Source organism: Schistocerca nitens, chromosome 3, assembly GCF_023898315.1.
Source record: "Schistocerca nitens isolate TAMUIC-IGC-003100 chromosome 3, iqSchNite1.1, whole genome shotgun sequence".
Lineage (NCBI taxonomy): Eukaryota > Metazoa > Arthropoda > Insecta > Orthoptera > Acrididae > Schistocerca > Schistocerca nitens.
Window position 1 is genome coordinate 551,909,291 of NC_064616.1, and position 27,218 is coordinate 551,936,508.

Genomic DNA, 27,218 nt, shown 5'->3' on the forward strand with positions numbered 1-27,218 from the left:
AGGAACAGATCCACACTGACCATAGTAATGGTAGCTGGAAAGGTGGGACCAGAGATCTCTATGCTTCCTGCAGGAGTAACATAACAGCTGACATATTTTGCATATTTTCAGTCAATAATGCCATATGGAATAACATTCCGGGGTAACTCATCTTTCAGAAAGAAAGTCTTCACTGCTAAGAAATGTGCCATAAGAATAATATTTGGTGTTCACCCACAATCACTTGTAGACATCTGTTTAAGGAGTAGGGCACTCTGACAACTGCTTCACAGTATATTTATTCCCTAATCAAGTTTGTTGTAAATAATCCACTACAGTACAAAATGAACAATGATTTACAAAATTACAGTACCAGAAGGAAGAATGAGATTCATTACTCCACATTAAGGTTGTCATTAGCACAAAAAGGGTGCACAATGTTGCAACAAAAATTTTTGATCACTTACCGAGTGATATAAAATGTCTGACAGACAGCAAAAAAATTTGAAAACAAACTGAGAAAGTTTCTTCTTGACAGCTCCTATTCTGTGGAAGAATTTCTATAGTAACATGTGAAATGTGGTGGGTAGGAATTATTAACTCACATCTGTATCAAAGATATAAAAAAGAAGCTGTTTAGAAATGTTGAGCATGTAACCATACTTACAAATTAATTTGTGAATGTAAAGTGACTCAACCCACTTCATTACAGTGTATCATGCAAAATTATCCACGGAACATGAAACTAACTAACTAACAATTGTACATATACCATACCATATGAACAGTATACATTACATTTTCATTTTCATTTTTTTTTTTTTTTTGAAAGAAACAAAAAATGAATCAGGATAAACTAGAAATCCGGATTAATGACAGCAGGATAATAAACAAGGTTCTTGCATACATATGAAGATATTTTAGTGTGTGAATTAATTTATTCATGTATTACATGGCTGTCAAAATTATAAATTCGAACTGAATTCTCAATTTGTAATTAAGTACATGAATGTAAGATGAATTCATTGGGTGAAGTATTCATTATTTTACAGACTTCATCTTCATACCAAAATGAATTTATTTTGTCCAGGCAACTATTAAGATACAATATTACATTTGTGAATCACAGGTCACATAACTCAGAATGAAATTTAAAAAAACTTTGATGAACATTGCAGAATAAAACCAACATTTACTCTTCACAAAACTATCATGGTAGGTACAACGATAGCAGTTTCAAAAGTAATACAAATGGAATAACATATGAAATTTCAAGTTACTGGAACTGGCAGATCCTTTCCTGAGAGGAAGTTGGGAGGAGAGTTGGGAAAACAGAAAGACAAGGAGATAGTTTGGAATTGGTGTAAGAAATACAAAATAAGACATAAATCTTTGCTCAAAGGGATACCAATGCAGTAAAAATAAAATGAGTAACAAATAACTACAACACATGAGATTATACTGTTTTTGGAGGTTTCTATCCATTGATACTGGTTTGGCAGTTGCTATGTGTGCATTTGTCTTCCATTCTGCATGGAGATCACATAAACATTATGTCAGCACTTCTACTCCATCTGCTTTAATAAGCACAGTTTCTTCAAATTGAGCTGATCGTGCATTATCTACTGATACACATGTCCAACCATCTTCTAGGACACATGTTCCAACAGACCCATTTGTAAGTGCAGGTTCAATTGTAAATGTCATTCCTGGAAGCATTACTCCACCAAAATCATTACCTGTAAAACAATCACAATATGAACAAATGAATGTACAGGAACTGTACACAAGTCTTAAAATGGAAGTTACACATGAGTAGAGACATAAAAAACTAAAAACATAAAGTTTCTGGATCCAAATACCAGCACTATGCTGCTACACAAAACAATAATAGAAAATAGATAGCAAGGGTTGCAAGCACAAGCATAATCTGTATCTACAAACATATTCGGCAAACCACCATATGATATATGGCAGAGTACCTTGTACCACTACCAGTCACTCTCTTTCCTGTTCTGATAGCAAATGGAGTGAGGGAAAAATGACTGCCTAAACACCTCCCTATGACCCTTAATTTCTCTTATCTTATCTTATCTTATCTTCAGGATCATTACGCAAAATTTACACTGGCAGCTATAGAGTCATTCTGCAAACAGCTTCAAATGCCAGTTCTCTAAATCTTCTCAAAAGTGTTCCGCAAAAAGAATATCATCTTCTCTCCAAGGACTGCCACTTGAGTTCATGAAGCATCTACATTATACTAGCATGTTGATCGAACCTACTAGTAACAAATCTAGCAGCCTGCCTCTGAATTACTTCAACGTCTTGTTTTAATCTGACCTGGTGGAGATCCAAAGAACTCTAGCAGTACTCAAGAGTGGGTCACACAAGTGTTCTATACATGGTCTCCTTTACAGATTAACCACACTATCATAAAATCTTCCCAATGAACCGAAGTTGACCATTCACATTCCCTATTACCATCCTTAAGTGCTTATTCAATTTATATCGCTCTGAAATGTTATGCCCAGATATTTAATCAACATGAATGCATCAAGCATTTGCTGTATTTGAGCATTAAGAAATTTCTTTTCCTACTCACCTGCATTAACTTACATTTTTCTACATTTACAGCAAGTGACCTTTCATCACACCAACTTGAAATTTTCTCTATGTCATCTTGTATCCTCCTACAGTCACTCAAGATGACATCTTCCCATACACCACTGTGCCACCAGAGAACAGCTACAGATTGCTGCTAACCCTGTACATCAACTCATTTATATCTATAGAAAATAATTGAAGTAATATATAAAGAAAGCAAGAGACTGAACTGTGGAATCCTGCTGTTACTGAATGCTGATGTGACAGTACTCTGATATGCACTTCTGTCTTCATAATGCCCTATACTCCGATAGAGAGAGCATATTACTTGTGGATCTGACGCCTTCACAAACCACTATATTATGAAACAAATCACTGCTGCCTGTGGCCACTGTAGCACCCAAGCAAAAATAGAGTCAGAGAAGATATAAAATGTACCTCATTTTATTTTCATTGCCCAGAGTTCATTGGCTGTGGTGATGTAAGTACTTTGGCGAAGACTGTTTCTGAAGTGTCCACAATGCACATAGCTATGAGTCCAAATCAGTCAGAAGTTCATTGTGTGGTCCCAGGTCTATCAATTGTTGCTGAAAAGAGCAGTATTCCAACAACTTCTTAGGCAATTAGGATCTGTCCTCGATTTGAAGAGAATTAACAAAAGTAACTATCTTGATGGCGTGGAACTCTTCTACCCACAAAATTTTAAGAGCAACACTATGATTCCCTTGTATAATCTATTAAGAAAAAGAAAGGAAGATTAAGGTTTAATGTTCTGCCAATGGTGAGTTCATAAGAGATCAAGTGTAATCTGTTTGGGGAATGAAATCAGCCATGGCCTTTTCAAGGAACCATACCAATATCTATCTCAAGCAATTTCGGGAAATCACAGTAAATCCATTATTAACGTGATTCAAAATGTCATGGTGAAGTTGAGCATTACCAGCGGCAGAGTGGTAGGCATCTAACATGCCATACTGAACATCATTCTCAGTGGCTGTGCTGTAAACATCGGACAGAACAGAATTCAGTTCCCACCTCTAAAAGGGGATGAATAAAATATTTAATTTTTAGAAGCATTTAAGTAAGTGGTATTTGTGAGGATAATGACTTCCACAGATATTTACTAATATGTTACTGCTACTGGAGAATACCTCATCTTCCCCTGTATGATGGTTTGCAAGTTATTTCTTTAATGTCCACTCTACTTTCTTGTACAGAATTAAGCCTCCATGTAAGAGGCCCATGCAGCTGTAGACTGGTACATGCAACTTATTATAACTGCTTACTAAATATTTTCTAGAATCTGTCAAATAAAATGTGTTGTCTTTGAATGATACCTGCTTGGGGGACATTTTAATAGTTTCTCTTTTGGAAGAGGTTTGCATGCACAGGTAAATGGCATCAATTAAATCAGTCTACTCTTATGTACCCAGCAGGTGGACAGCTAAGGAATCGGATGGTTGGTCTTTTAGTATGTAACAGTATATTGATATTAGAGTCAGTTCCAAACCCTATTAGTTTTAAATTGTTCAGAAATGTTTTGCACCAGCTATATAGCTGAGAATGTTTGTGGGCTCACATTCAAGCGGAGCAGGGAATGAAAGACTAAGCCTCATGAAACTAAGAAAAATCACCTTTGCTGTGAAATGAAAACAAAACAACAATCAATATTAAATCACTCTGTTGTCTGAATGTTTACATCTAAACATAAAACTATGTCAGTCCATCCTGTCTACTGTAACATGCTTGGAACCTTTTTGTCACGCTATCCAGAAGGTGGCCAGGCAGTTGCAGCTAAAGCACATACTACTATTCAATGACAACCACTCTGAGGTCGACCAGCGTTTGAGTACAGTTCCAACAATAATACACTGAAAGTTTCAATTGGGCCTGGTGCTGTGTGTCCTCAATTGGTTTACTGCAAGCAGGTACCAAAGGCCAATCCATTTCCTTGATTTCTGCTGCCGCCTCAAGGAAGATGTTCATGAGGTGGGTGCAGTGTGGTCATGCAGTATCACCTGGAAAGGCAAACCCTTTGCTAAAATGTTGATGGTAGGGCTGGACCATAAGTTGGATGATCCGGTTCTCATATTACACAGCCATCAAACTGCCCTCGATGGCACTGAGAGGCATTCACATCTATACATAATACCTGCCCAAAACATGACTGACACCACCTCCCTGCTGAACTTGAGGGAATGTGCATGCCTGAAGAGAGTCACTGATACCTGACTGCCTCTGGGTTCTTTTATCACAACTTTCTGGCATCAGAAAAAAATCTGCATTCACCAATGAAGAGAGCTTAAAGCCACTGATCCAGGTTTTAATCCAGATGTTCTCTCATCCACCTTCTTTGTGCATCACTATGCTGGAGGGTTTGTACTGTTACTTGTAATGGATGTCTGGAGGACAAAATTACTACGTGGAGATTGTTTAGTACTGTCTGAACAGACACAATATATCAGTAAGATAGATGATACTATCCATGAGATGTTTTAATTGCAGCAGAAAGCAACATTAACTAACTTGAGATCCAAAATTAATTTTACTTTGATACTATAAGAACAAGAATAACTACAACAGGTAAACTTAGATTAAATAACCATCATATTCAGGCACACACGTTTTAGAGGATTATTATTATTATTATTATTTTGACAGTTTGTATTAAGATTCTTAGCACCCGTATTAAAATCTCTTGGATTAACACTGGTTAAATTTACTGAAAGGGGAAAAAAGAACATAACTTATTCCAAAATAAAAAATATTGTTCTTTGGAAAATATCCTTAAAATAAAGAAAAGAACTTGATGATGATGGTGACGATGATGATATTAAAATACTACAGTAGATGGTTGTAGCTGGCTTTTCACATAAAGGAATGAGCCACACACAGCAATGCACTAAAACCTTCAGCCTAAGAGTTTAGGCTGGAGTCTGTGTATAAACCTGCCGGGAGTAGAGCGCGCAAACATTCAAAAAGCATACTCACAACATCCTGAGGTGACCACCAGCGGCAGCCTGGTCACTGACCGCCATCACCAGATCCGTGCATGTGCGACCATAAGCCCATAGTTTTTATGTTTAGCTCATCAGAGTCCTTACAGGACAAAGCCACTCATCACCTTCAGTGGTGAGCTCTGTACTTGTGATGGTACAATTATGAGACCCATTTTAGTTCCATGTCACAACTTGCAAACATGAACCCTCTGTCTCATCTCACCATGGCCCTGACCCCTCACTCAACCAGGAGGAACTGCTTTGCTTTCAACTGGATATGGAGGTGTGCTGCACGGCAGATGGCTCCCCATCACCAGCTCCTGTACTACCTTTGCTGTGGTGGCAGATCTGGTGCTCCAGCAGGTCGTACACATGATACGACATGGATTACTCAACTATCCACTGGGACAGGCATCAGACCCACTTTGGAATTTTATGTGTTGTCCCATCACATCTCCCTCTTAGATGGGGTTATTCTTCTGTTGACAGAAGGGTTTACTCTTTGCATTGTGGTTCCAGAAGCTCTATAGCATGTGTTTTGGCTGTGCATCAATCAGGAGGTGGAACACCTTGTCATGGCCTGCCACAAGTGTTTGGGTCAGCAAGTGGCCCTTTGCATATCTCTCTCTCTCTCTCTCTCTCTCTCTCTCTCTCTCTCTCTCTCTCTCTCTCTCTCTTTTTTTTGTTTTGGAAAGAGTGCGAATTGATATTACTGGTCATTTTTGTACACCTTCTGGTTACTGGCAATTGCTGTTTTTCTCATTTTCTTTACGTAATTCATGACAGCAGACACAACTGTCAAGGCCCAGTTGAAGATCTTCTCCATAGAAGGCTTGTTTTGCATCCTGGTTTTGGACAACGGCCTTCAGTTCATGGCACAATCTTTCAAGGATGTTTGTACACACAACAGCATTCACCATCTCACAGCACCTCTCTTCCATTTGCAGCTGAAAGTGAGGCAACATGCCTCGTCCGAAAATTTAAGATGCAGACGTGAAAGTATGTACAAGATTTCCAGGTCAAGGAGGCTCTCGCATTTCTTTTAAGCTGTTACAGAACAATGCCAATTGTGGTCGAGAGTCTCATCAAGCTCCTGCATAGGCATCAGACATGGATGTTGCTCAACCTTTTGCTGTCGGGCAGGTGTCCCCCAGTGGCATTGGTTTTCTTGATGTTCAAATCTGGCACACCAGTCTGGGCTAGTGCATTTGAATGGTGCCCTCACTGGATTTGGGCCATCTTCCACAGCTAGTGAAGACTCTGCAGCTTCATGGTTTGCACTGAAGACTGACTTGTGGTGTACCACCCAACAGTTGTGGCTTTGTCAGCACTTATGGCAGGTTTGCTTCCTGCAGCCAGTGCCGGCACCTCCAACTAGGCTGAGCTGGTGTTGCTGTCAGCAGGGACAGAGGGTGGGGGTCTCCATCTCCACAGCCTCTCCTCTCCAGTCTGCTGTGCTCACTGCTGGTGTTGGTGCCCTCATCTCACACACTTTCATCCCTATGTGCTGGTCCACATGAATTGGGAACTACTTGCATCTTTGGCTGCCACCCCTGTCATTGCCACAGCCATCAGTCACATCATTGATGGTGATGGCTGGTCTTTCCTTTCACAAGGAAAGAGGAGTGTAGTAATCTGTCAGATGCTATACCTACCACCCACAGTGGATGTAAGTCAGGCCGCTATGGCAAGTGTAGTGCATGCCATCATTTAAACAGCATGCCCACAACTAACCGAGGTAGTCACCAGGGGCAGCCTGGTCAATGACTCCTGTCACCAGGTCTGTCATGCGTGCAGCACTATACCAGCAACACCTAACATGGATAGCATCTTTATAAGGGCATGCACGGGCCACTGGCCCTCAGTTGTTAAACATGTTTGAGACATGTAAACAGCTTTCACTGTATTCTTGTTGATGTCACTCCATGACCCATTAAATTGTTTTTCTTTTACAGTCATGTGTTTCCTTGTGTTCCTAGTTAGAACAGTCTGGACAAATCATAACCATTTTAAAATGTGTGCAACATTCACTTGTTTCAGCGTTAGCTAAATTATTGGCCAGGTCTCAACTTAAATTAAATGCTGCCCTCTTATCAGTACATAAAGTGAACTGCATACCACACAAGCACCACAGACTTGTGGACCCTCTTGCCAGAATGAAACGGCATGGGCTGGAAGATAATCATAAATGTAAAGACAGGTTTCACAGGCCACGGTTTATTTTCTGCTACTTTCAGTCATTTTTAGCACTTTTTTCTGCAGTGTGTTCCTGACAAGCTTCTTTACATGCTGTGTCAGCTGTCTAATTTCCCAAGGTACTGATATGTCTATAGAATTGTTGTGGTCTTCAGTCCTGAGACTGGTTTGATGCAGCTCTCCATGCTACTCTATCCTGTGCAAGCTTCTTCATCTCCCAGTACCTACTGCAACCTACATCCTTCTGAATCTGCTTAGTGTATTGATCTCTTGGTCTCCCTCTACGATTTTTACCCTCCACACTGCCCTCCAATGTTAAATTTGTGACCCCTTCATGCCTCAAAACATGTCCTACCAACCGATCCCTTCTTCTAGTCAAGTTGCGCCACAAACTTCTCTTCCCCCCTATTCTTTTCAATACCACCTCATTAGTTACGTGATCTACCCACCTTATCTTCAGCATTCTTCTGTAGCACCACATTTCGAAAGTTTCTATTCTCTTCTTGTCCAAACTGGTTATCGTCCATGTTTCACTTCCATACATGGCTACACACCATACAAATACTTTCAGAAACGACTTCCTGACACTTAGATCTATACTCGATGTTAACAAATTTCTCTTCTTCAGAAACGATTTCCTTGCCATTGCCAGTCTACATTTTATATCCTCTCTACTTCGACCATCCTCAGTTATTTTGCTCCCTAAATAGCAAAACTCCTTTACTACTTTAAGTGTCTCATTTCCTAATCTAATCCCCTCAGCATCACCCGATTTAATTTGACTACATTCCATTATCCTCGTTTTGCTTTTGTTGATGTTCATCTTATATCCTTCTTTCAAGACACTGTCCATTCCGTTCAACTGCTCTTCCAAGTCCTTTGCTGTCTCTGACAGAATTACAATGTCATCGGCGAACCTCAAAGTTTTTACTTCTTCTCCATGAATTTTAATACCTACTCCGAATTTTTCTTTTGTTTCCTTTACTGCTTGCTCAATATACAGATTGAATAACATCGGGGAGAGGCTACAACCCTGTCTCACTCCCTTCCCAACCACTGCTTCCCTTTCATGCCCCTCGACTCTTATAACTGCCATCTGGTTTCTGTAAAAATTGTAAATAGCCTTTCCCTCCCTGTATTTTACCCCTGCCACCTTCAGAATTTGAAAGAGAGTATTCCAGTTAACGTTGTCAAAAGCTTTCTCTAAGTCTACAAATGCTAGAAATGTAGGTTTGCCTTTCCTTAATCTTTCTTCTAAGATAAGTCGTGAGGTTAGTATTGCCTCACATGTTCCAACATTTCTACGGAATCCAAACTGATCTTCCCCGAGGTCCGCTTCTACCAGTTTTTCCATTCGTCTGTAAAGAATTCGCGTTAGTATTTTGCAGCTGTGACTTATTAAACTGATAGTTCGGTAATTCTCACATCTGTCAACACCTGCTTTCTTTGGGATTGGAATTATTATATTCTTCTTGAAGTCTGAGGGTATTTCGCCTGCCTCATACATCTTGCTCACCAGATGGTAGAGTTTTGTCATGACTGGCTCTCCCAAGGCCATCAGTAGTTCTAATGGAATGTTGTCTACTCCCGGGGCCTTGTTTCGACTCAGGTCTTTCAGTGCTCTGTCAAACTCTTCACGCAGTATCTTATCTCCCATTTCATCTTCATCTACATCCTCTTCCATTTCCATAATATTGTCCTCAAGTACATCGCCCTTGTATAAACCCTCTATATACTCCCTCCACCTTTCTGCCTTCCCTTCTTTGTCTAGAACTGGGTTGCCATCTGAGCTCTTGATATTCATACAAGTGGTTCTCTTCTCTCCAAAGGTCTCTTTAATTTTCCTGTAGGCAGTATCTATCTTACCCCTAGTGAGACAAGCCTCTACATCCTTACATTTGTCCTCTAGCCATCCCTGCTTAGCCATTTTGCACTTCCTGTCGATCTCATTTTTGAGACGTTTGTATTCCTTTTTGCCTGCTTCATTTACTGCATTTTTATATTTTCTCTTTTCATCAATTAAATTCAATATTTCTTCTGTTACCCAAGGATTTCTATTAGCCCTCATCTTTTTACCTACTTGATCCTCTGCTGACTACTTCATCCCTCAGAGCTACCCATTCTTCTTCTACTGTATTTCTTTCCCCCATTCCTGTTAATTGTTCCCTTATGCTCTCCCTGAAACTCTCTACAACCTCTGGTTCTTTCAGTTTATCCAGGTCCCATCTCCTTAAATTCCCACCTTTTTGTAGTTTCTTCAGTTTCAATCTGCAGTTCATAACCAATAGATTGTGGTCAGAATCCACATCTGCCCCTGGAAATGTCTTACAATTTAAAACCTGGTTCCTAAATCTCTGTCTTACCATTATATAATCAATCTGATACCTTTTAGTACCTCCAGGATTCTTCCAGGTATACAACCTTCTTTTATGATTCTTGAACCAAGTGTTAGCTATGATGTCTATAGAATACTACTTCAGAATACTACTTCCATTTTATGGATACACAACTGAACAAGGCAATTCTAGAACATGTGGATCATTTTATATGCTGGGTACATCTATGGAATCACTTGGAGGGCACTGAAGAAATTGGAACAGGAGAGAAAATTCTTCCTCTCCATTTTACCCCATCTGCTCCATTGCTTCCATGTTTGCATATAGTACTGCAGACTGTACATTCATTTGGCAGACAGTATCCTCGGCACTATATGCCAACAAAAGTCTCTCAGAAGAAAGTACACTAAGTTTGGAAGGTAGGAGACGAGGTACTGGCAGAAGTAAAGCTGTGAGGATAGGTTGTGAGTTGTGCTTGGGTAGCTCTCAGATGGTAGAGCACTTGCCCGTGAAAGACAAAGGTCCCACGTTCGAGTCTTGGTCTGGCACACAGTTTTAATCTGCCAGGAAGTTTCACTATCACACAATTTTCTGGATGTTGCCAATATGGTTTCATCAGACTGAAGGCAGAAAAACCGGAAGTTTCAGTTCATGTGACTGTTGTAGTGACATGAAGCGGTAAGGATACTTAGTCTGACTGTGTGGCAGAAATGTGGGAGCAAAGTGGAGGAGAGTCAACAATCAGTGAGGAGGGTGACAACTGTGAAACATCTATGAAACAAAATAAATTCTCAGTGGGATTTCTTATATACCTTTAAAAACTTCATTTCTTGGAAAATGTGGACCTACAGGTAGACACCATAGTGAAAGCTTTCAAAATGTTTTTTTTTTGTGACGCCATATTTGAGATAATTATGCATGAAACTAATCATTTAGATGTTAAATACATGTAGTTGTAAAATGATATAAAATTACTTTCAGGACTTCACAAGTAGAGAACACTGATGCATTTGAATTTTACGTAGTTCTTGCACTGCAAATGCTAATGAAAAATCACCCACAATCAATTGCTCCTAAGCATTCCTATTTCTTCCAAAATAACACAGCAATACAACGTTTGAAATGATGGCACCATTTCTTCATTATGTATATAAAAGGGAACTAACCACATTTTCAAGAAACAAAAGATTATTCAAGTTGAGTTCATTGTGTCATAACTTGAACAACCAGCTCAAATACGTATACAACACAGGGAAAACATTTCAGTGGATGACACTTTATGGCAACAAAGTGGGATAATAAGAACACACCTCTCTCTAAAATAAGTGGAGTTTGGAATAAGATCCTATGAGCTCTGTGAATCATTCACAGGGGATGTGCAGTTCTTTTTTAGCTTATAAAGGGAATTCCACTGAGATAACTATAGCATGTCTGGCTTCTGACACACTGAAATGGAACATCTAGAATGAATAGAAAATGAACCTCATGCCCCAAATTATACAAGATTGGTACTAGGTCAAAATGTTACAATGGTGCTGAAACTGATGGACAAAAAATATTTATCCTTTATTTCAATTTTTGTTACGATAGTGCACACAAAAGGGCAAAAGAGGCATGGAAGCATGAAAGGCTCCATGCATTAGGGAATATACAAGGTGATTATAATTAAAGTTAAACTTTCAAACCACTGTAGAAATAACACCACTGGTCAGAATGATGTCAAATTGCAACGGAACATTATCGGAGAAGGGGGAAAACGTATGGCAGAAGAAAAATAAATAGTTAGAAAATGTAGCAATATATGGCTGTAAGCATCATAATTTAATAGTGGTTGACTACAAATGACAAATGAATCATACAACAATGCCAAAGTGCACTTTTGATGTTAAACAAACTGTACTATTCAGTGGGTGTACAGGTGTGATATTGTTAGTTACGTAAGCCCATCCACCACAGCAAGGTCGTATCACATTGGATGGGAAAAATTGGTTTTTTATTGTCCTGAGGCCAAAAATCACATAAAAACCATAACTCACATTCGTTTTTAATTGTCCTGAGGCCAAAAACTGCATAAAAACATCAATCACATTGGTTTTTAATTGTCCTGAGACCAAAAACTGCATGAAAAGCATTAATCAAAATCAAATCAGATTATTAATTTCCATGTGATTGGCACAAAACATGTTCAATATGCTGTCCACTGTTTTCTGCAACAAGTTGAAATTGAGATACAGCTTGTTCCACAGCTGATCGAAGGGTTTCTGGGGTCAGAATGTGTTGTGCAATGCGTGAAATCGGAACACTGAACACAACATCTTTCAGATAGCCCAAAAGCCAGAACTCACATGGATTAAGATCAGCTGATCGGTGTGGCTAGGCTGTAGGGAAATGGCAGTTGATAATTCTAACATTTCCGAAACGGCGCTTCAGCAGCTGCTTAACTGGAATTGCAATGAGCGGAGGTGCGCTATCTTGCATAAAAATGATCCCATCCACACATCCACACTGTTGGAGAGCTGGAATAATGTGGTTGCGCAAAAGACACTCGTACTGCTTACCAGTGACAGTACACGTAACATGACATGAAGCACCTGTCTCTTCAAAAAAAATATGGCCCTATGATAAATGATGCTGCAAACCTGCACCACACAGTGGGCTTTTCAGGATGAAGTGGTACTGGTTGATTTGCATGTGGATTTTTCATTGCCCATATTTGACAATTCTGTGTATTGACATATCCTGTCAGATGGAAGTGAGCTTCGTCTGTCCACAATATCTTCCACGGCCAAGCTTTGTCCACTTCCATGTGAGCATGAAATTCTAAAGCAAATGTCTCTCTTGTTGGCAGGTCAAAAGGAAGCAACTCATGCACATGGGTAATTTTGAATGGATAGCAAAGAAGTATGTTTCGTAGGATTTTACACACCGTGCTCATCACAAGTACGTCCAATGTTCAGGCAATTCTCTGTGCACCACTCGTTTGTACACCACCACTTATCTCCTCCTGCATTGCTGTGGCCACTGCTTCCACTGACATCAAATCAATTTGTGTCCTCCCTCTACCAGGTTGCATACCAAAAGAAACAGTCTTTTCAAATTTGTGAATCATTTTCTCCAGACCGATGGCAGTCATTGCACCAACACCTTTTTTCAAACCCTTCTGTGCCCAGAACTTCTGCAGAGTGATGTCTGCACAGTCATCATTCTTGTAATACAGCTTTACAAGCAGTGTGTGATCCTGCATTGAGACAGACATGACGAATGTCACAGATGTGAAAGGAGGAAAAACTGTCTACCTGGCATGTCTATACCAACTTCAGTGGGTCGTGTGCATGACAGGTGTATTCATTTATGTATTCTGCCACATACAGCGTCATCTACTGACAAATTTTCCCACTATTTTTTTTTCTTCCGCCATACATTTTTCCCCTTCTCCAATAATATTCTGTTGCAATTTGACATCATTCTGACCAGTGGTGTTATTTCTACAGCGTTTTGAAAGTTTAACTTTAATTACAATCACCCTGTATTTCTTAAATATGAAGAAAAGAACTGAAAGGTTAAAAGTTCCAATCTTATCTAAGGGAAAGAAAAGGTAATCTGAACTAGTACATAAATATATTCAAAAGATTGATGAGCATTTAAGTACACAATGCCTTTATTGTTTTTTAGAAAACAAATGACTCATAGGAATTTCAATTGTGTCTCAGAACACAACCACCGGAAATACACACAAAAACTGAAACTTTATCTCAAAATGAATGGCCTTCAGGAAACCCTTCACCTGTGCAGCTGAAAGCAAGGCATTTCACTAAGAGAATTTTGCCATCTGAAAAGAAAAATAAAGAAATGAAGTGGTTTGCAGTGTGCTGCAACAAGATAGGCGAAGAAAGAGACATCATACTGGTGCTGGAATGTGGTTTAGAGTTCTATATACTGAAAGATGTTTCTAGGGGTATCACACTAAAATCTCACTTAAATGATCATCTAATTTCTAAATGTAATGAGATCTTATTCATGGCAACTGTTGAGTTATCTATTGAGGTTTGATGTATGGTCCCTGTTCTAAACCATTTCAAATGAAACCCAGCATCGCCATATGAAATAGCTACTTAAGCTACTACCAGTGCATTAGATACAGGCCCAGAAACTGTTAGTTTGAAGCAATCAGAGATGAATAAAGAATATTTTGTTCAAGCCTGGCACATTTATCTGTAATCCTAGACTATACAACACAGGAAAGATCTTTTCATAATCATGGAGTATGCAACATAGACTTACAACCTATGCTGTTCATCTTTGACAGCCAGTCAACCAGTAACTTCCACAGAATTATTATTTTCAGACTATGTTCACTGTACATGTAACTACTGAACTGACACTCATTCTGTGGCTCAATTGTTTAATGGCTTGAAAAACTGTTTGCTCCCTGTCTGCCATATATTTTGTGATTCTGTACTTATCAACACACTGGGACACCCAGTTCAATAGATCTTGATGATTACTTCACTTAATAAAGTCTAATTATACTCAAAATTGTTGAACTTGATAATGGCAAAGGCTGAAATCATGATAGTAATACAAAACAAAAAAGTTGTACAGTCAAGTGGCAGAAATTTCATCCAATTATATGACTGTGGCCCAAAAATATGAAAATATTGTCAGCTGTCTATATGCTATAGTAAGACCCCGATTTCACTTATTATGTCATTGCTATTATTATGAAAGATGAATATTAGTGACAGTAGGATCATTCTGCAGTCTGTCACAAATGCTGGTTATCTAAACTTTCTCAGCAGTGTTTGGGAAAAAGAAGATCTTCTTCCCACTAGGGATTCAAATTTGAGTTCATGTAGCAGTTCCATAATATCCCCATGTTGACTGAACCTATTCGTAACAAATAGAGCATCACACCCTTTAATTGCTTTGATGTCTTCCTTCAATTTGACCTGATGGGGATCCGAAACATTCAAGCAGTACTGAAGAATGGTTCACACATATGTTTTCTATGTATTCTTCTTTACAGATGAGCTATATTTCCTGAAAATTCTCTAAATACACTGCAGTCAACCATTATAGCCTTATTTGTTTTCACCTCTTTCAGTTGCTTTTCAATGCCAGGAATACCTAGTTCCGTATCCTCCACAATGGAGTTTGGTCTGTATGATCCTCCTGCTGGAATGATTTTCTAAATGCAAAATTTAAAACTTCAACTTTCTTTAGCTGCTTTCCTTTGCTACACCAGACTCGTCTATGAGTGATTGAACAGAAGTCTTTTACCCACTTACTGGTTTTATGTAGGACCTGAAGAATTCTTTGCCAGATCATTTGCTAACATTTGATGTGAAAGTTATTGTATGCTTATATGCCAAAATGATTATAAAAACTCTTGTGTTTATATAAGCCACTGCTACAATCAATACTGCCAGTTGTTAATAACACGTAAAGCTGTCCTCAGCCTTGAAGGGTGGTTTCAACACTGCATTGCATTACTGGGCACGGGCCTTCTGGAGACAGTTTCCACTTTCCTTCCTCTGACCTTTAAACTGACTAACCAGATGCTTTACTTATAGTTTAATGTGAGCTCTGTGCCATGGTGCAACTTAGCAGTGTTCACACATACAAACCATTGATGGAGGTAAAGGAAATGATAAGCAACAGAAAAAAATTCTAGGACCAATTGATGATGGAACCACCCCCCCCCCCCCCCCCAACCTCCAGAACTTTCAATTTGTAATCTGACACTTGCACATGTAACAACCAATCCACACAATGGTTCTCAATGCAACTGAAATTCTCTCTTACCATCATTACAAACAGAGAGAAGAGTGAACGTCAAGGATTCACTAATTGCTTCTTGGCAGTGAAACGGCATTATTGCTGCTATAGTAATACAAACTAAATCTTGGAGGAAAGGTAACAACTCCCCCCCCCCCCCCCCAACAAACAAACAAAAAACCAAACACACATTCCTTGTACATCCTATGGGACCATGTGAACCAAGGCTACTCATTCGCAGCACGAGCCAATGTACACAGTTCACATAAAAAACTTAAACAAAAGGTATTAAGTAATACCTTTAAATATACAGGGTGTCCCAGCTATCTTGTCCACTCAAAATATCTCTGGAACAATAACAGCTATTGGAAAACGACTTTCACCTGTATCAATGTAGGGCTGGGGCCCATGAATGAACATATTTGGAAACATTCTAAAACGAAAGCATGTGTGTTTTTTAACACAAAATTATGTTTTTTTAGATGGACCTCCTATATTTTTTCTTCAGCAATCCATAGCATGACAAAACACATACACAATGGTGTTGAATGCATCGCAATATTCCCATTACATCGCGAGATATTAAGACGCGAAGTTGATGCTTGAAATACCCGACATGCGCTGCTAGCGCACATCCTGAGGCTCAGGCGTGAACCCCATGCTGCCCGTAATCGCGATGTGATTGACATGCGTAATCACACTTCCATACTTATCAAGAGGTCCAAAACAAATAATACAGTCTGCTGCCATCCTGCATTAACGTTGTATATTCTAGCAGGTATTTATCCCATAGGCTAGGGGTGATGCGGTTCTGTAACATATCTGTGTACCACAACGTTAGTCACAAAGTTAACTTCGCTTATCGTTAATCCGTTACTAAAAAGGTAATGCCGTACAACGTTAAAACTTTACTTTACTGTAGATCTAGCGCAAGTGACAGTTAATCATTCACTCGTAATAGTAAAATTAATGTTGATGGTTTTAGTGAAACGAACAAGTGGACTAAAAGTTTTACCGTTGTTTAGGTAAAAATGTTTTGATTTGGGAAGTTCAGGTAGGACATAGAAGATGAATGTAAACATGTTTAACCAATTAGTTTTATTATCACATAATTATCAATGTTATGTTTATCTAATGCGTTAAATGACAAATTGTTGCAAACAAATGTTTCTTAACATCACTGGGTAAAATGGCCCTTTGTAGAAACTTCCACTGTGATACCAGCACTACATACTAAACATAGCATTCACATCTCGTGCTCAAAGTGATGCCCATTGGCTTGCATACATAGGGTCACTCTGCGGATGAAGGATGCCCTACTTCGTGCTACTGCTTCCTCTTTGATGGCTGTACAAGCATCAATAATGCATTGCTTCATGTTCTCTGGTGTTGTTGGTTCATGTTGGTAAACAGCATCCTTCACTGCTCCCCAAAGAAAATAATCCAGCGGTGTAGGGTCCGGAGATCAGGCAGGCCACCTAACTGGGCCACCTCGTCCAGTCCACCTACCAGGGAACTTACGGTTCAGAAGTCATCGTGCTCGTAAGGCGTTATGTGGAGGGCACCCATCATGCTGATACCACATGACCATTCTCCGGTTCAAAGGTACAGTGTCCAAGAGAACAGGAAGATTGTGTCGTATAAATCTGGAGTATAGTCTGCCATTTTGGATGCCATTTATAAAGAAAGGTCTGATAATGGTATCTCCAATAATCCCACACCAAACATTAACTTTTCACGGACGTTGATGCTCTACCTGACGGAGCCATTTTGGATTGTCTGCGGACCAATAATGCATATTCCTCATATTGACAATTCCTTTGTTGGGGAATTATGCCTCGTCGGTAAAGAGAACATCTGCAAAAAAATTTGGATTAGTCAGAAGTTTTTGCTGAGCCCACCGACAAAATGTTACCCTATCGCGGAAGTCATTTCCATGAAGATCCTGGTGTAAATGAACATGGTAAGGATGAAATTTATGACGTTTAAGAATACGCTCTGCACTTGATTTCGACACACCAACTTCACGTTCAATTTCACGTGTGCTGATTTGAGGATTCACAGCTATGGTAGCGAGCACAGCAACTTCAGCATGTTCATCTGTGCGTGTTCTAGGACGATGTCGAGGTCTTGGATTTAAGCTTCCCGTTTCATGTAGACGAGATGTGAGATGACGAAACATCTGGCGCGAAAGCGATGGCTTGTCAGGGAATCGTCTTCTGTACAGTCGTTCTGCCTAAACAACATTTCGTCCACCTACAACAGGGTACAGTACAGGTATGTAGAGTAGGGTAGAAAACAGACATATTAACTTAATAATCATAATGTTCGCTAACATTACTATCAACAAACAAGCAATCTCATAACGTATTTCCCGTCAACGTACATTCTCCATAGATTAGCAGCATTTCTACCATATCTTCATGTGTGTACATTACACTGTACAGTATAAGTTCCACAACACAACGTTTATTCACAATGTGTACTATCTCCATGCCGTCACTAGATTACTCTGATGCAAGACTACACTGGCAAGCAGTGTACTGCACGCCAAAGCAACAACAAATGGGATGCTCGGATGGTGGTGGAGTACAGGAGTTTGCATGGGTTGCAAAACATAAACAAGGCGAAGTGGTAACTGTGGCAGTAGTGGGAACTATGTTGTACACTTGACTAGGTAGAGCCAGGCCCTGCGCGACAGGCACAATGGGTCATATAATGCATTAGATAAACCTTATTATGGGTGTGCAGGATAAATAAGACAACCTGACGGGTGTACATCGATCAGTACTGGTTCATATTGTGTACGTAGATACGTAAAACGTGCAAGAGGGAAGCCATTATGTGCTTATGAGAGTTGATGGCAGCAGACTGTATTATTCGTTTCAGACCTCTTGATAAGTATGGAGGTGTGATTACACATGTCAATCACATCGCAGTTACGGGCAGCATGGGGTTCATGCCTGAGCCTTAGGACGTGCGCTAGCAGCGCATGTCGGGTGTTTCAAGCGTCAACTTCGCGTCTCAATACTCGGGATGTAATGGGAATATTGTGATGCAATCAACGCCATTGTGTATGTGCTTTGTCATGCCATGGATTGCTGAAGAAAAAATATAGGAGGTCCATTTAAAAAAACATAATTTTGTGTTAAAAAACACATATGCTTTCGTTTTAGAATATTTCCAAATATGTACATTCATGGGCCCCAGCCCTACATTGATACCGGTGAAAGTCGTTTTCCAATAGCTGTTATTGTTCCAGAGATATTTTGGGTGGACAAGATAGCTGGGACACCCTGTACAATGTAAAATAATTAATACACCACCATGAAAGGCCCTAAACTATTATGCAGAACTTATGTACAGAATAAAAGGATGACACCTCCAACACAGGTTTGAGAATCTAGAATTAATCACTTACATATTTCAGTTTTGGTGAAAGTCTACTGAAAATGGGACCTGTGCAACAATGTACACCTTTCTGTACAATGACTAACAAAGTGTTTTCATGCCTTAATTATTTTTGTGTTTCATGTTCACTAACTTAAGGTTGACGTTCCTTTCAAATGAGTCCACATTATTTACCATAAATCTGATGAAAACTGACACTGCAGTGTTTTCTGACTGCCCTTTTTTTGCAAATATACACAATATAACATGAAACTGTGGAAGTTTGGAAACATATTCATATATCTAAGAGCTACATATTATTGTTGAGCTACTGCCAACTTCATCTGAAAACAGAAAAAAATAATTAAATTTACAAGAATATGTTCCATTATGTCCCATGCAAGTCATCATAACAAAACTGGACAGTTAACATCATTCCTAAATGAACATACATGTCCATGAGCTTGTACATATAGAGCAGGGCTTCACAACATACGTGCTCGCGGAGCAAGCTGTGAGCAGCAAGGCGCGAGCACCGAGCAGCGTGAGCACCGAGCAGCGCGAGCACGCTACCCCCACTACCGGACCAGAGTGGAGAGTGGGGAGAGTCACATGGGGCACACAATAGCTGCCGCCAGTCAATGTAAATCCGCGGCCACCTGCAGGCATATCACTCACGAATTATTACTGCAACAAATGAAACAAATAAAGGAGAATCTACACGTGCCACATAATTTTATTAGCTTAGTGTATGCCTCTACATTCGTATTAATTTGTGAACTGTTACACAATAAAAGGTGTCACTGAAGTGTGGGATTCTCGGTTATTTTGTACTTTTTGCCCTTTACAATTGCGTCTATGTTTAGAGTAATTGTTCTCGTGCATTGTAGGTGCAGCGTGCAGTTTAAATTTTGATCAGACAATGCGTTTCTCAGGCGCGTCTTGTTACATTTCATTGCAGAGAACAGTTTTTCACAAACATACGTGGAACCAAACATTGATATTATTGTAGCCGCCAGTTTGTGTAAACGAGGAAATCTATCCTGAGGGAAGTGTCTGTAGAATTCCAAAACGTTTTTCTTGTTCTGAAATTTGTCTCTGTATTCTCTGTCACACTGCAGGTCAATAATTTCTAGTTGCAGCTCAGGACGAATTTCTTCAATATTCGCTGAATATGGAGAGAAGAACAGATCAAAATCACTGTCTAGTGCTGTCAGATCTTGAAAGCGTTGATCAAATTCTTCCTTAAGGACAACTAAACTATGTGAACATCTTGCATGGATGATAATTTAGGAAAATGAGCTAGATTTCCTGTTTCGAGCTGACTCACCCAAAGTGTCAATTTCATTTTAAAAGCTCGTATTCGATATATGAAATGAGTAATTAGCAGATCTTTACCTTGTAGTGAAATGTTCAAAGCATTCAGATGGCTAGTTAAATCTGCTAAGAACGCGAGATCACATTTCCACGAAGGCTCTTTCAATTCAGGAACATACATGTTATTTATTTCCATGAACATATTTATCTCATCTAATAGGCAAAAAATCGATTTAATAATTCGCCACAACTTAGCCAGTGGACCTCGCTGTAATAATAAGGCAGGCTACCATACTGGCTCTCTACATCCTCAAGAAAGCTTTTAAATTGCCTGTGTTGTAGCCCATGCTTCCTTATGTAATAGGTTGTACGAACAACAACACTCATCACATTTTTTAGTGATACTCTTTGCACATAAGTTTTCCTGGTGGATCACACAGTGAACGCCCCTTATTTCATTCGGCACGGTCAGTTGTTGCATTTTATCCTTCAACAGCGCAACGAAACCTGATTTTTTCCCTATCATCGCTGGTGCACCCTCTGTAGACACTGAAACTAAAGAATTCCACGACAATCCTATATTTTCAACACTTTCTACAACACTACTTAAAATATCACCTCCGGTTGTAGTGTTCTTCATGGCTACTACATCGAGGAGCTCCTCCCTCACCTGAAGATCTCTACTAACACCTCTAATAAATATGGCAAGCTGCTCTGTTCCAGTGATATCAACACTTTTGTCCAGAGCAAGAGAATACGCCATAAAATCTTTACAGATATTTGCAAGCTGGCTCTGGACGTCGTCTGCCATGTCCTGTATGTGACGCATAATGGTCATGTTAGATAATGGCACAATCCGAAACTGTTCAACTTGAGATGGACACAAATGTTCCGCTGCAACTACCAAACATTCTCTTATTAAATCGCCATCAGTGAAGAGGCCCAGGGATTTTGCTAAAAGCAAAGCAATTTTGTAACTCACTCTGAGAGCTGCCTCAGTTGATTTTACTTTGTCGTACAGATCTTCTTCGGATAGCTTCCTTTTAAGTTTAATAACTTGCTGTGCATGATCTGGTCCATTACATTTTCCACTTCCGTAGTCTTTCGCTTGGTACGTCACATAATGTCGGTGCAAATTAAATTTCCTAAAAGAATTCAGCGTTTTGTGACATACTAAACATTTTGCAACACCATCTTTTTCTGTAAACAGATACAATTCCTCCCAATGGAGGTTGAACTGTGAAAGCGTGGTTGGCGTTACACAATGGCGACTTGACACGATTCTTAACCAGCGAAGTGTCTGTTAGAGCTGATCGTAGTACTTTAAACGTTACACAGTCGGCGTGAATTCAATAGGTACGCTGCGCTCCTATTCAAATGTGCGCACGCAATTCCCCTCCCTCCCTACTCCGCGACCTTGCACCTGCTCGTGAGCACGTGCCTGAGCAGACGCGAGTACTCGCACTCAAAACCGGCCAGTTGTCAAGCCCCGATGTAGAGTGAATGTGATGCATTTACTTACAAATATGGTAGATATCAGGTGGTCCATGAAAATAGCTTCCTATCCCATGACCCAAAACGTTTGGAACCACATTCAGTCTTTGCTTGTGAGCTTCTTCCTCAATAGCTGCACCTGAAAATAAAAAAAATGGAAGTTGCACTCAGTAAACAGCTCAGTGAAATCTTTGATGGTTGTAAAATTTAATGTATTGCTGAACCAGCTGACACACTAAATTTAACAGTTCAACTAGTTACAAATTCTTTATTGCTAAGCTCATAAAGCACAAGAGATATGGAGAAGGAAACACATGGTAATCAACTACCAGGTTTTCAAGTAAGTTTCTTCTATTTTAATCACTAGGTGCTGCTTCTCTCTGATTTATTATATTAGCATTATTGTTCAGTTAACATCTGAAATGTTGAGTTTCACTTGAACGTCTGATAAGTGCATATTTATGTAAAACCAGTTCTGCACTGTAGCAAAAACAGATGGAAAATATTGTATACAACTTAATATTTTGACAATTTTTTAAATAATTAAACTCATTCCAGTCATTTTGTCATTATGATGTGCTCCACTTTTGTCACTTAATCAAGAATGTTTCACATAATTTCAAAGGCTCCATGAAGGAAAATCCAAAACAAATTGTATACCAGATTTCCACAAGGAAAGAAAAGCATTTTGACCTTACGGGACATGTACCTTGGCTTAAGATATCTATTATGAAAATTTACTGAGAGATTCAGTGTCTGAGTTAAAAAGGTGGAAAACATACACTTTTAACAACAGTTTCACTAATATTTATTTTTTCAGCCTACATTTCAAGTTATTCACCTATTTTCCAGCATCACTGACAAAGATGTCATTATGCATAATGGTACACAGACAAACAGCAAAAAAATCGATTTCTAATACTAAATATACAAACTTTAATCGATAGACAAAAAATCTTCTCATGAAGCAGTATCAGAACACATACATAAAATACGGTTGTAAGTGGCAAGCTTTCGGAGCCAGTGGCTCCTTCTTCAAGCAGAAGGGTTGAAGGGGAAGGAAGAAGGGTTAAGGAAAATGACAGGAGAGGTCTAGAAAAAGGGGTAGATTTCAGGAATGTCACCCACAACTGTGGGGCAGGGGAGACTTACTGCACAGCAAATTATCTATGTACACTTACCAAAACGTCACATATTTAACTAGAGATTTCCATTTCAGAAAGCCAGTTTGAAAACTATGCTTGAAAATTTCTGCTAGTAATGGAGATGATGGGGAGCCCATTGCTAGTTCATCTGTTTGTTGGCATTAGTTTTTCTTGCTGTATTGTGCAATGAGGCTTGAACAATAGCATACACTGGCTGAGCTAGGAAGTTGTCTTTATGAAGCTTAATTAAACCACATAGTAATGTTAAACAAGAATCATTTCACCACTGCTCTTATTTCAGTCTCAAAGAAAATGCTGGTGCACTTATAAGAAGTCTTGACTGGTTTATTCACCATGAATTAACTCATGGGGAAGAAGATGCAAGAAAGTAGGTTAAGATGGTATGGACATTTGCAGAGAAGAGGAGAGTACTAAATGGGGAGAAGAGTTGAAGACCTAGAAATCGAAGGATCAAGGAGACGAGGAAGACTGAAACTGAGATGGAAAGACAAGGTAGCAGAGGACCTATGGGAGAAAGGATGGCTCAGAGAAGAAGCACTGGGTAGGAATTTATGGAAGAGAAGGATACAGCAAAGCAACGCCGACCCCACATGACATGGGAAAAGGCTGAGATGATGATGATGATGATGATGATGATGATGATGAACTAACTCAGTACAGCTTTAGAGGATGGAAGTCCACACAAGTACAACTGAAATGTCCTTGTGATTCAAATTCCCAAACAGTTTATGAAACATTCCACAACTACTTATAGGTATGTTAAAAGCTCATATTGATCCAAAGAAATATCATAAAACGAGAAAGGGTAAACTGTGGTACACCAAAGAGTTGGAGAATTTAAAAAATAAGCTACTACTGTTAAAGCACCTTGGCAAAGTAAATAATTTTAATGAAATTAAGGACCTGAAAATAGCCAATAAGAAACTGTATAAGAAAGAGCTACAATTGGCTAAGTTAGCAAAACCAGTGCAAAATAGCATGGTCAGTAATGAACACTGTTACAGCTGAAATCAGAAATTTTGATAAGGCAGTCCCAATGCCAGCACATATGTTCAACAAATATTTTGTAAGCTGTGCAGATGAAATAAAAAAGTTGATTTGCAAATCCAGTGGAGGAGCAGGTCCAGTGACGTGGGGCCCGATGGAGCTGCTGATGGCATTCAGCAGCAGTGATCCTGGTGAAGGCAGGAGGTGGCACCATCTGATGGGTAGCTACAATGGCAGGCACTGTGGCCCCAAGCATAGGTTTGAAGGTGGGTTGTAGTCAGTCTGCTTCCTGGACCAGAACTGGCCATCGAAGAGTTGGGCAGTGACCTAAGAACCCATCAGTTGAGAAATATAAGTGTGATGTCATGTAGACATGTGACCTCATGGACACAAACAAGTGTCTGCAGTGTGGCAGTGGCAATGAGCAGAAAGGTACTGTGGATGCATAGTGATATGGTCCCACAAAGCCAGGGGCTCACTGGTAGTCAATAAGTGTGTCCAGTGAAGAGGAGCCTGCTGGAGAGGCTGAAAGTAGTCCAGCAGCTGTGATCCTGGCAAAGGCAGGAAACAGCACTATTTGGCAGGTAGTAGCAGCGGGAGAAGCATAACCTTGAAGGAAGCTCGTGGTAGGTCTGGAGCCTAGTGCTGAACTGATTGGTGACCTAAGTATACATCAGTGGAGGAATACAGGCGCGATGTCACGTTCACATGTGACAGTGCAGATGCAAATAGGTGCCCATGACTGCAGTGCTGTTTACCATGACCTACATGCCATGCATCAGTGGGGCTTGTGCCACCAGATGTTGTGGTGACTGCAGCAGGCTTCATGGTAAACAGCTCAGTGACTCTTCTGTGGACAATCAAACTTCCAAGGTTCAGAATAGGGCCATACCTGGCCCGCAAAGCATATCAGCAAGTATTGTGGCCAAGTACACAAGGCCCAGCACTGCATATAATACAGTCCTTACATGGTACCTATTCAGCTTTGTAGCTTCACAGTTTTCAAGAAGTCTTCCTTGTATGATCTGTTTTATCTAAAAGCGCCACAGTGCTCCCTTCACCCGCCTTTATCACAATCTCCACTAATGTTTACTTTCTTTTTTAACTTTCTGAGAGTGTGTGCTTCTCTGTTCCACTCACTTTTTGACTGAATGTGTTCCAAATGTAAGTGATCAATTTCTTCTGCAGACTTGTATTTAGTAAGGTTGTCATTTTGTGGAGTTAATTCTAGATTCCCTTCCAACCGGTCTAACAATTTGGCCTAAGCATTCTTTTGGGAGCATATATGTCAAATATTTTAGTAACTTCACTTTTTGAAGGATTAGGGATAAATTTGACAAACCAATAATGAAAAACGACAAACACTATCTATAACTAAGCCTTAGTGTAGCACAGAAAGGATGAGATATTCAGTTACAAAATCTTTGAGCACTTACCAACTGATATAAAATAATAATAGATAATAAAACTAATTTCAGACATAAATTAAAATAATATATACTTGACAACTCCTTCTATTTTAGAGAATTATTGGAAGTATTATAATATTGTTAATATGTCGTGAGGGAGAGAGAGAGAGAGAGAGAGAGAGAGAGAGAGAGAGAGAGAGAGAGAGAGAGAGAGAGAGAGTACATTGTTAATTACAAAATCACTGAACATAAAAAATAAACAAATAAAAAAGCAGGTTAAGACAAGCAAATAAATTGTCAGCATGTTGGCATATTTTTCACTGATACAGTGTATTATGATTTTAAAACTCACTTGATCCACATCATAGTAAGGGTTTGCAATGTGAGCCATGGAAATATCAAACAACTAAATTAAACTAGGCTATTTTCAAACTAAACTGAATTTTCATAGGCTGACAGTCTGTTTTGAACTGTCTGTAGTTGAGCTAATTTTTTCTTTGGTGTAATATACATACTGTGGACTACAGCTGACATTGTTTCTCTTGTCATTTTGTCTTACGCTGAGAACTTACATCGGTGCCAAATTTGTGTTAATCACAGAAGTATTAATTTTAAAGGTGCACTCACAATGATTCTTGCACTATATCATTCCTTAAGATCCTCTTTCTATCAGTAAATTATTGAAGTGGACCCTGTCAGACGTACAGCTGATGCATTGAGCAGTTGATGAGGACATAAACAAGACTTAAAACATTGCCAAGCTTTCAGATAATGTTCTCCTTCAGATCCAACTAGTACAGAATAATCTCAATCTCTCTCTCTCTCTCTCTCTCTCTCTCTCTCTCCCCAAGCTAATTACATAGTACAAGCCCTGCAGCTTGACAGGGGTATGGTGTTGCGACTAGTGGAGTGAATGGGTTGTGATAGAAGGTGGCTAATGGCTGAGAGGGAGCAGCAGCAATGTGATAAGAAAATTACACAGGTGTGCTCATCCTGTTGTAGGAAATGGGAGTTGCTAGTGACACACTATAATGTGGAGGGCTAGACTGAGAGGAGGAGGTATGCCAGTGGAAGAGGGGAACTGCACAGAGGAAAGTGTGAATACAAATTGAGCAAAGAGGGAGGCCTGGGGGATAAGTGTAGAGGAGGGTGTGGCGGTGGCTACCAGAGGTTCAGGCCAGGATGCTTGCAGGATCAAAGGATGTGTTGTAAGGACAGCTCCAATCTATGTAATTCAGAGATTCTATCATAAGGAGGAGAATCTACACGATAAAGCTCATGAAGCAGCCAGTGATGTTAAGCACACTGAGCTCATCAGCATGTTCTGCCGCTGCATAGTCAACTCCACTCTACGCCAAGATTTGACAGAGTGGACAGCTGGTTGATGGTAATGCCCACATAAAAGGCAGTGCAAGCAGAAGAGCTGATACACAGGTCGGCAACACTGCACCGACGCGGACTCTTCGAGTATTTGCTGCATTAAATAATTATAAAAAACGTTGTTATTAAGCTGTTTTTAAATGTTTACAGTTGTTATAAATATAATCTAAGTGTCGTTAAATT

At 39.6% G+C, this 27,218-nt stretch overlaps 1 protein-coding gene across 6 annotated transcripts in view; it reads right to left on the minus strand.

The window, feature by feature from the left end:
- Positions 1-1,039: 1,039 nt before the first annotated feature.
- Positions 1,040-27,218, minus strand: part of LOC126248456 (methionine aminopeptidase 1D, mitochondrial) — a 168,896-nt gene continuing 142,717 nt past the window's right edge. For all 6 annotated transcript variants that reach the window (XM_049949455.1, XM_049949453.1, XM_049949458.1 and 3 more), the window contains 2 exons: positions 22,122-22,232; positions 1,040-1,718 (listed from right to left, as the gene is read on the minus strand). In XM_049949455.1, the coding sequence (XP_049805412.1) occupies positions 1,531-1,718; positions 22,122-22,232 (299 nt within the window). In that variant the 3' untranslated portion in view covers positions 1,040-1,530. The remainder of the gene's footprint in view (positions 1,719-22,121; positions 22,233-27,218) is intronic.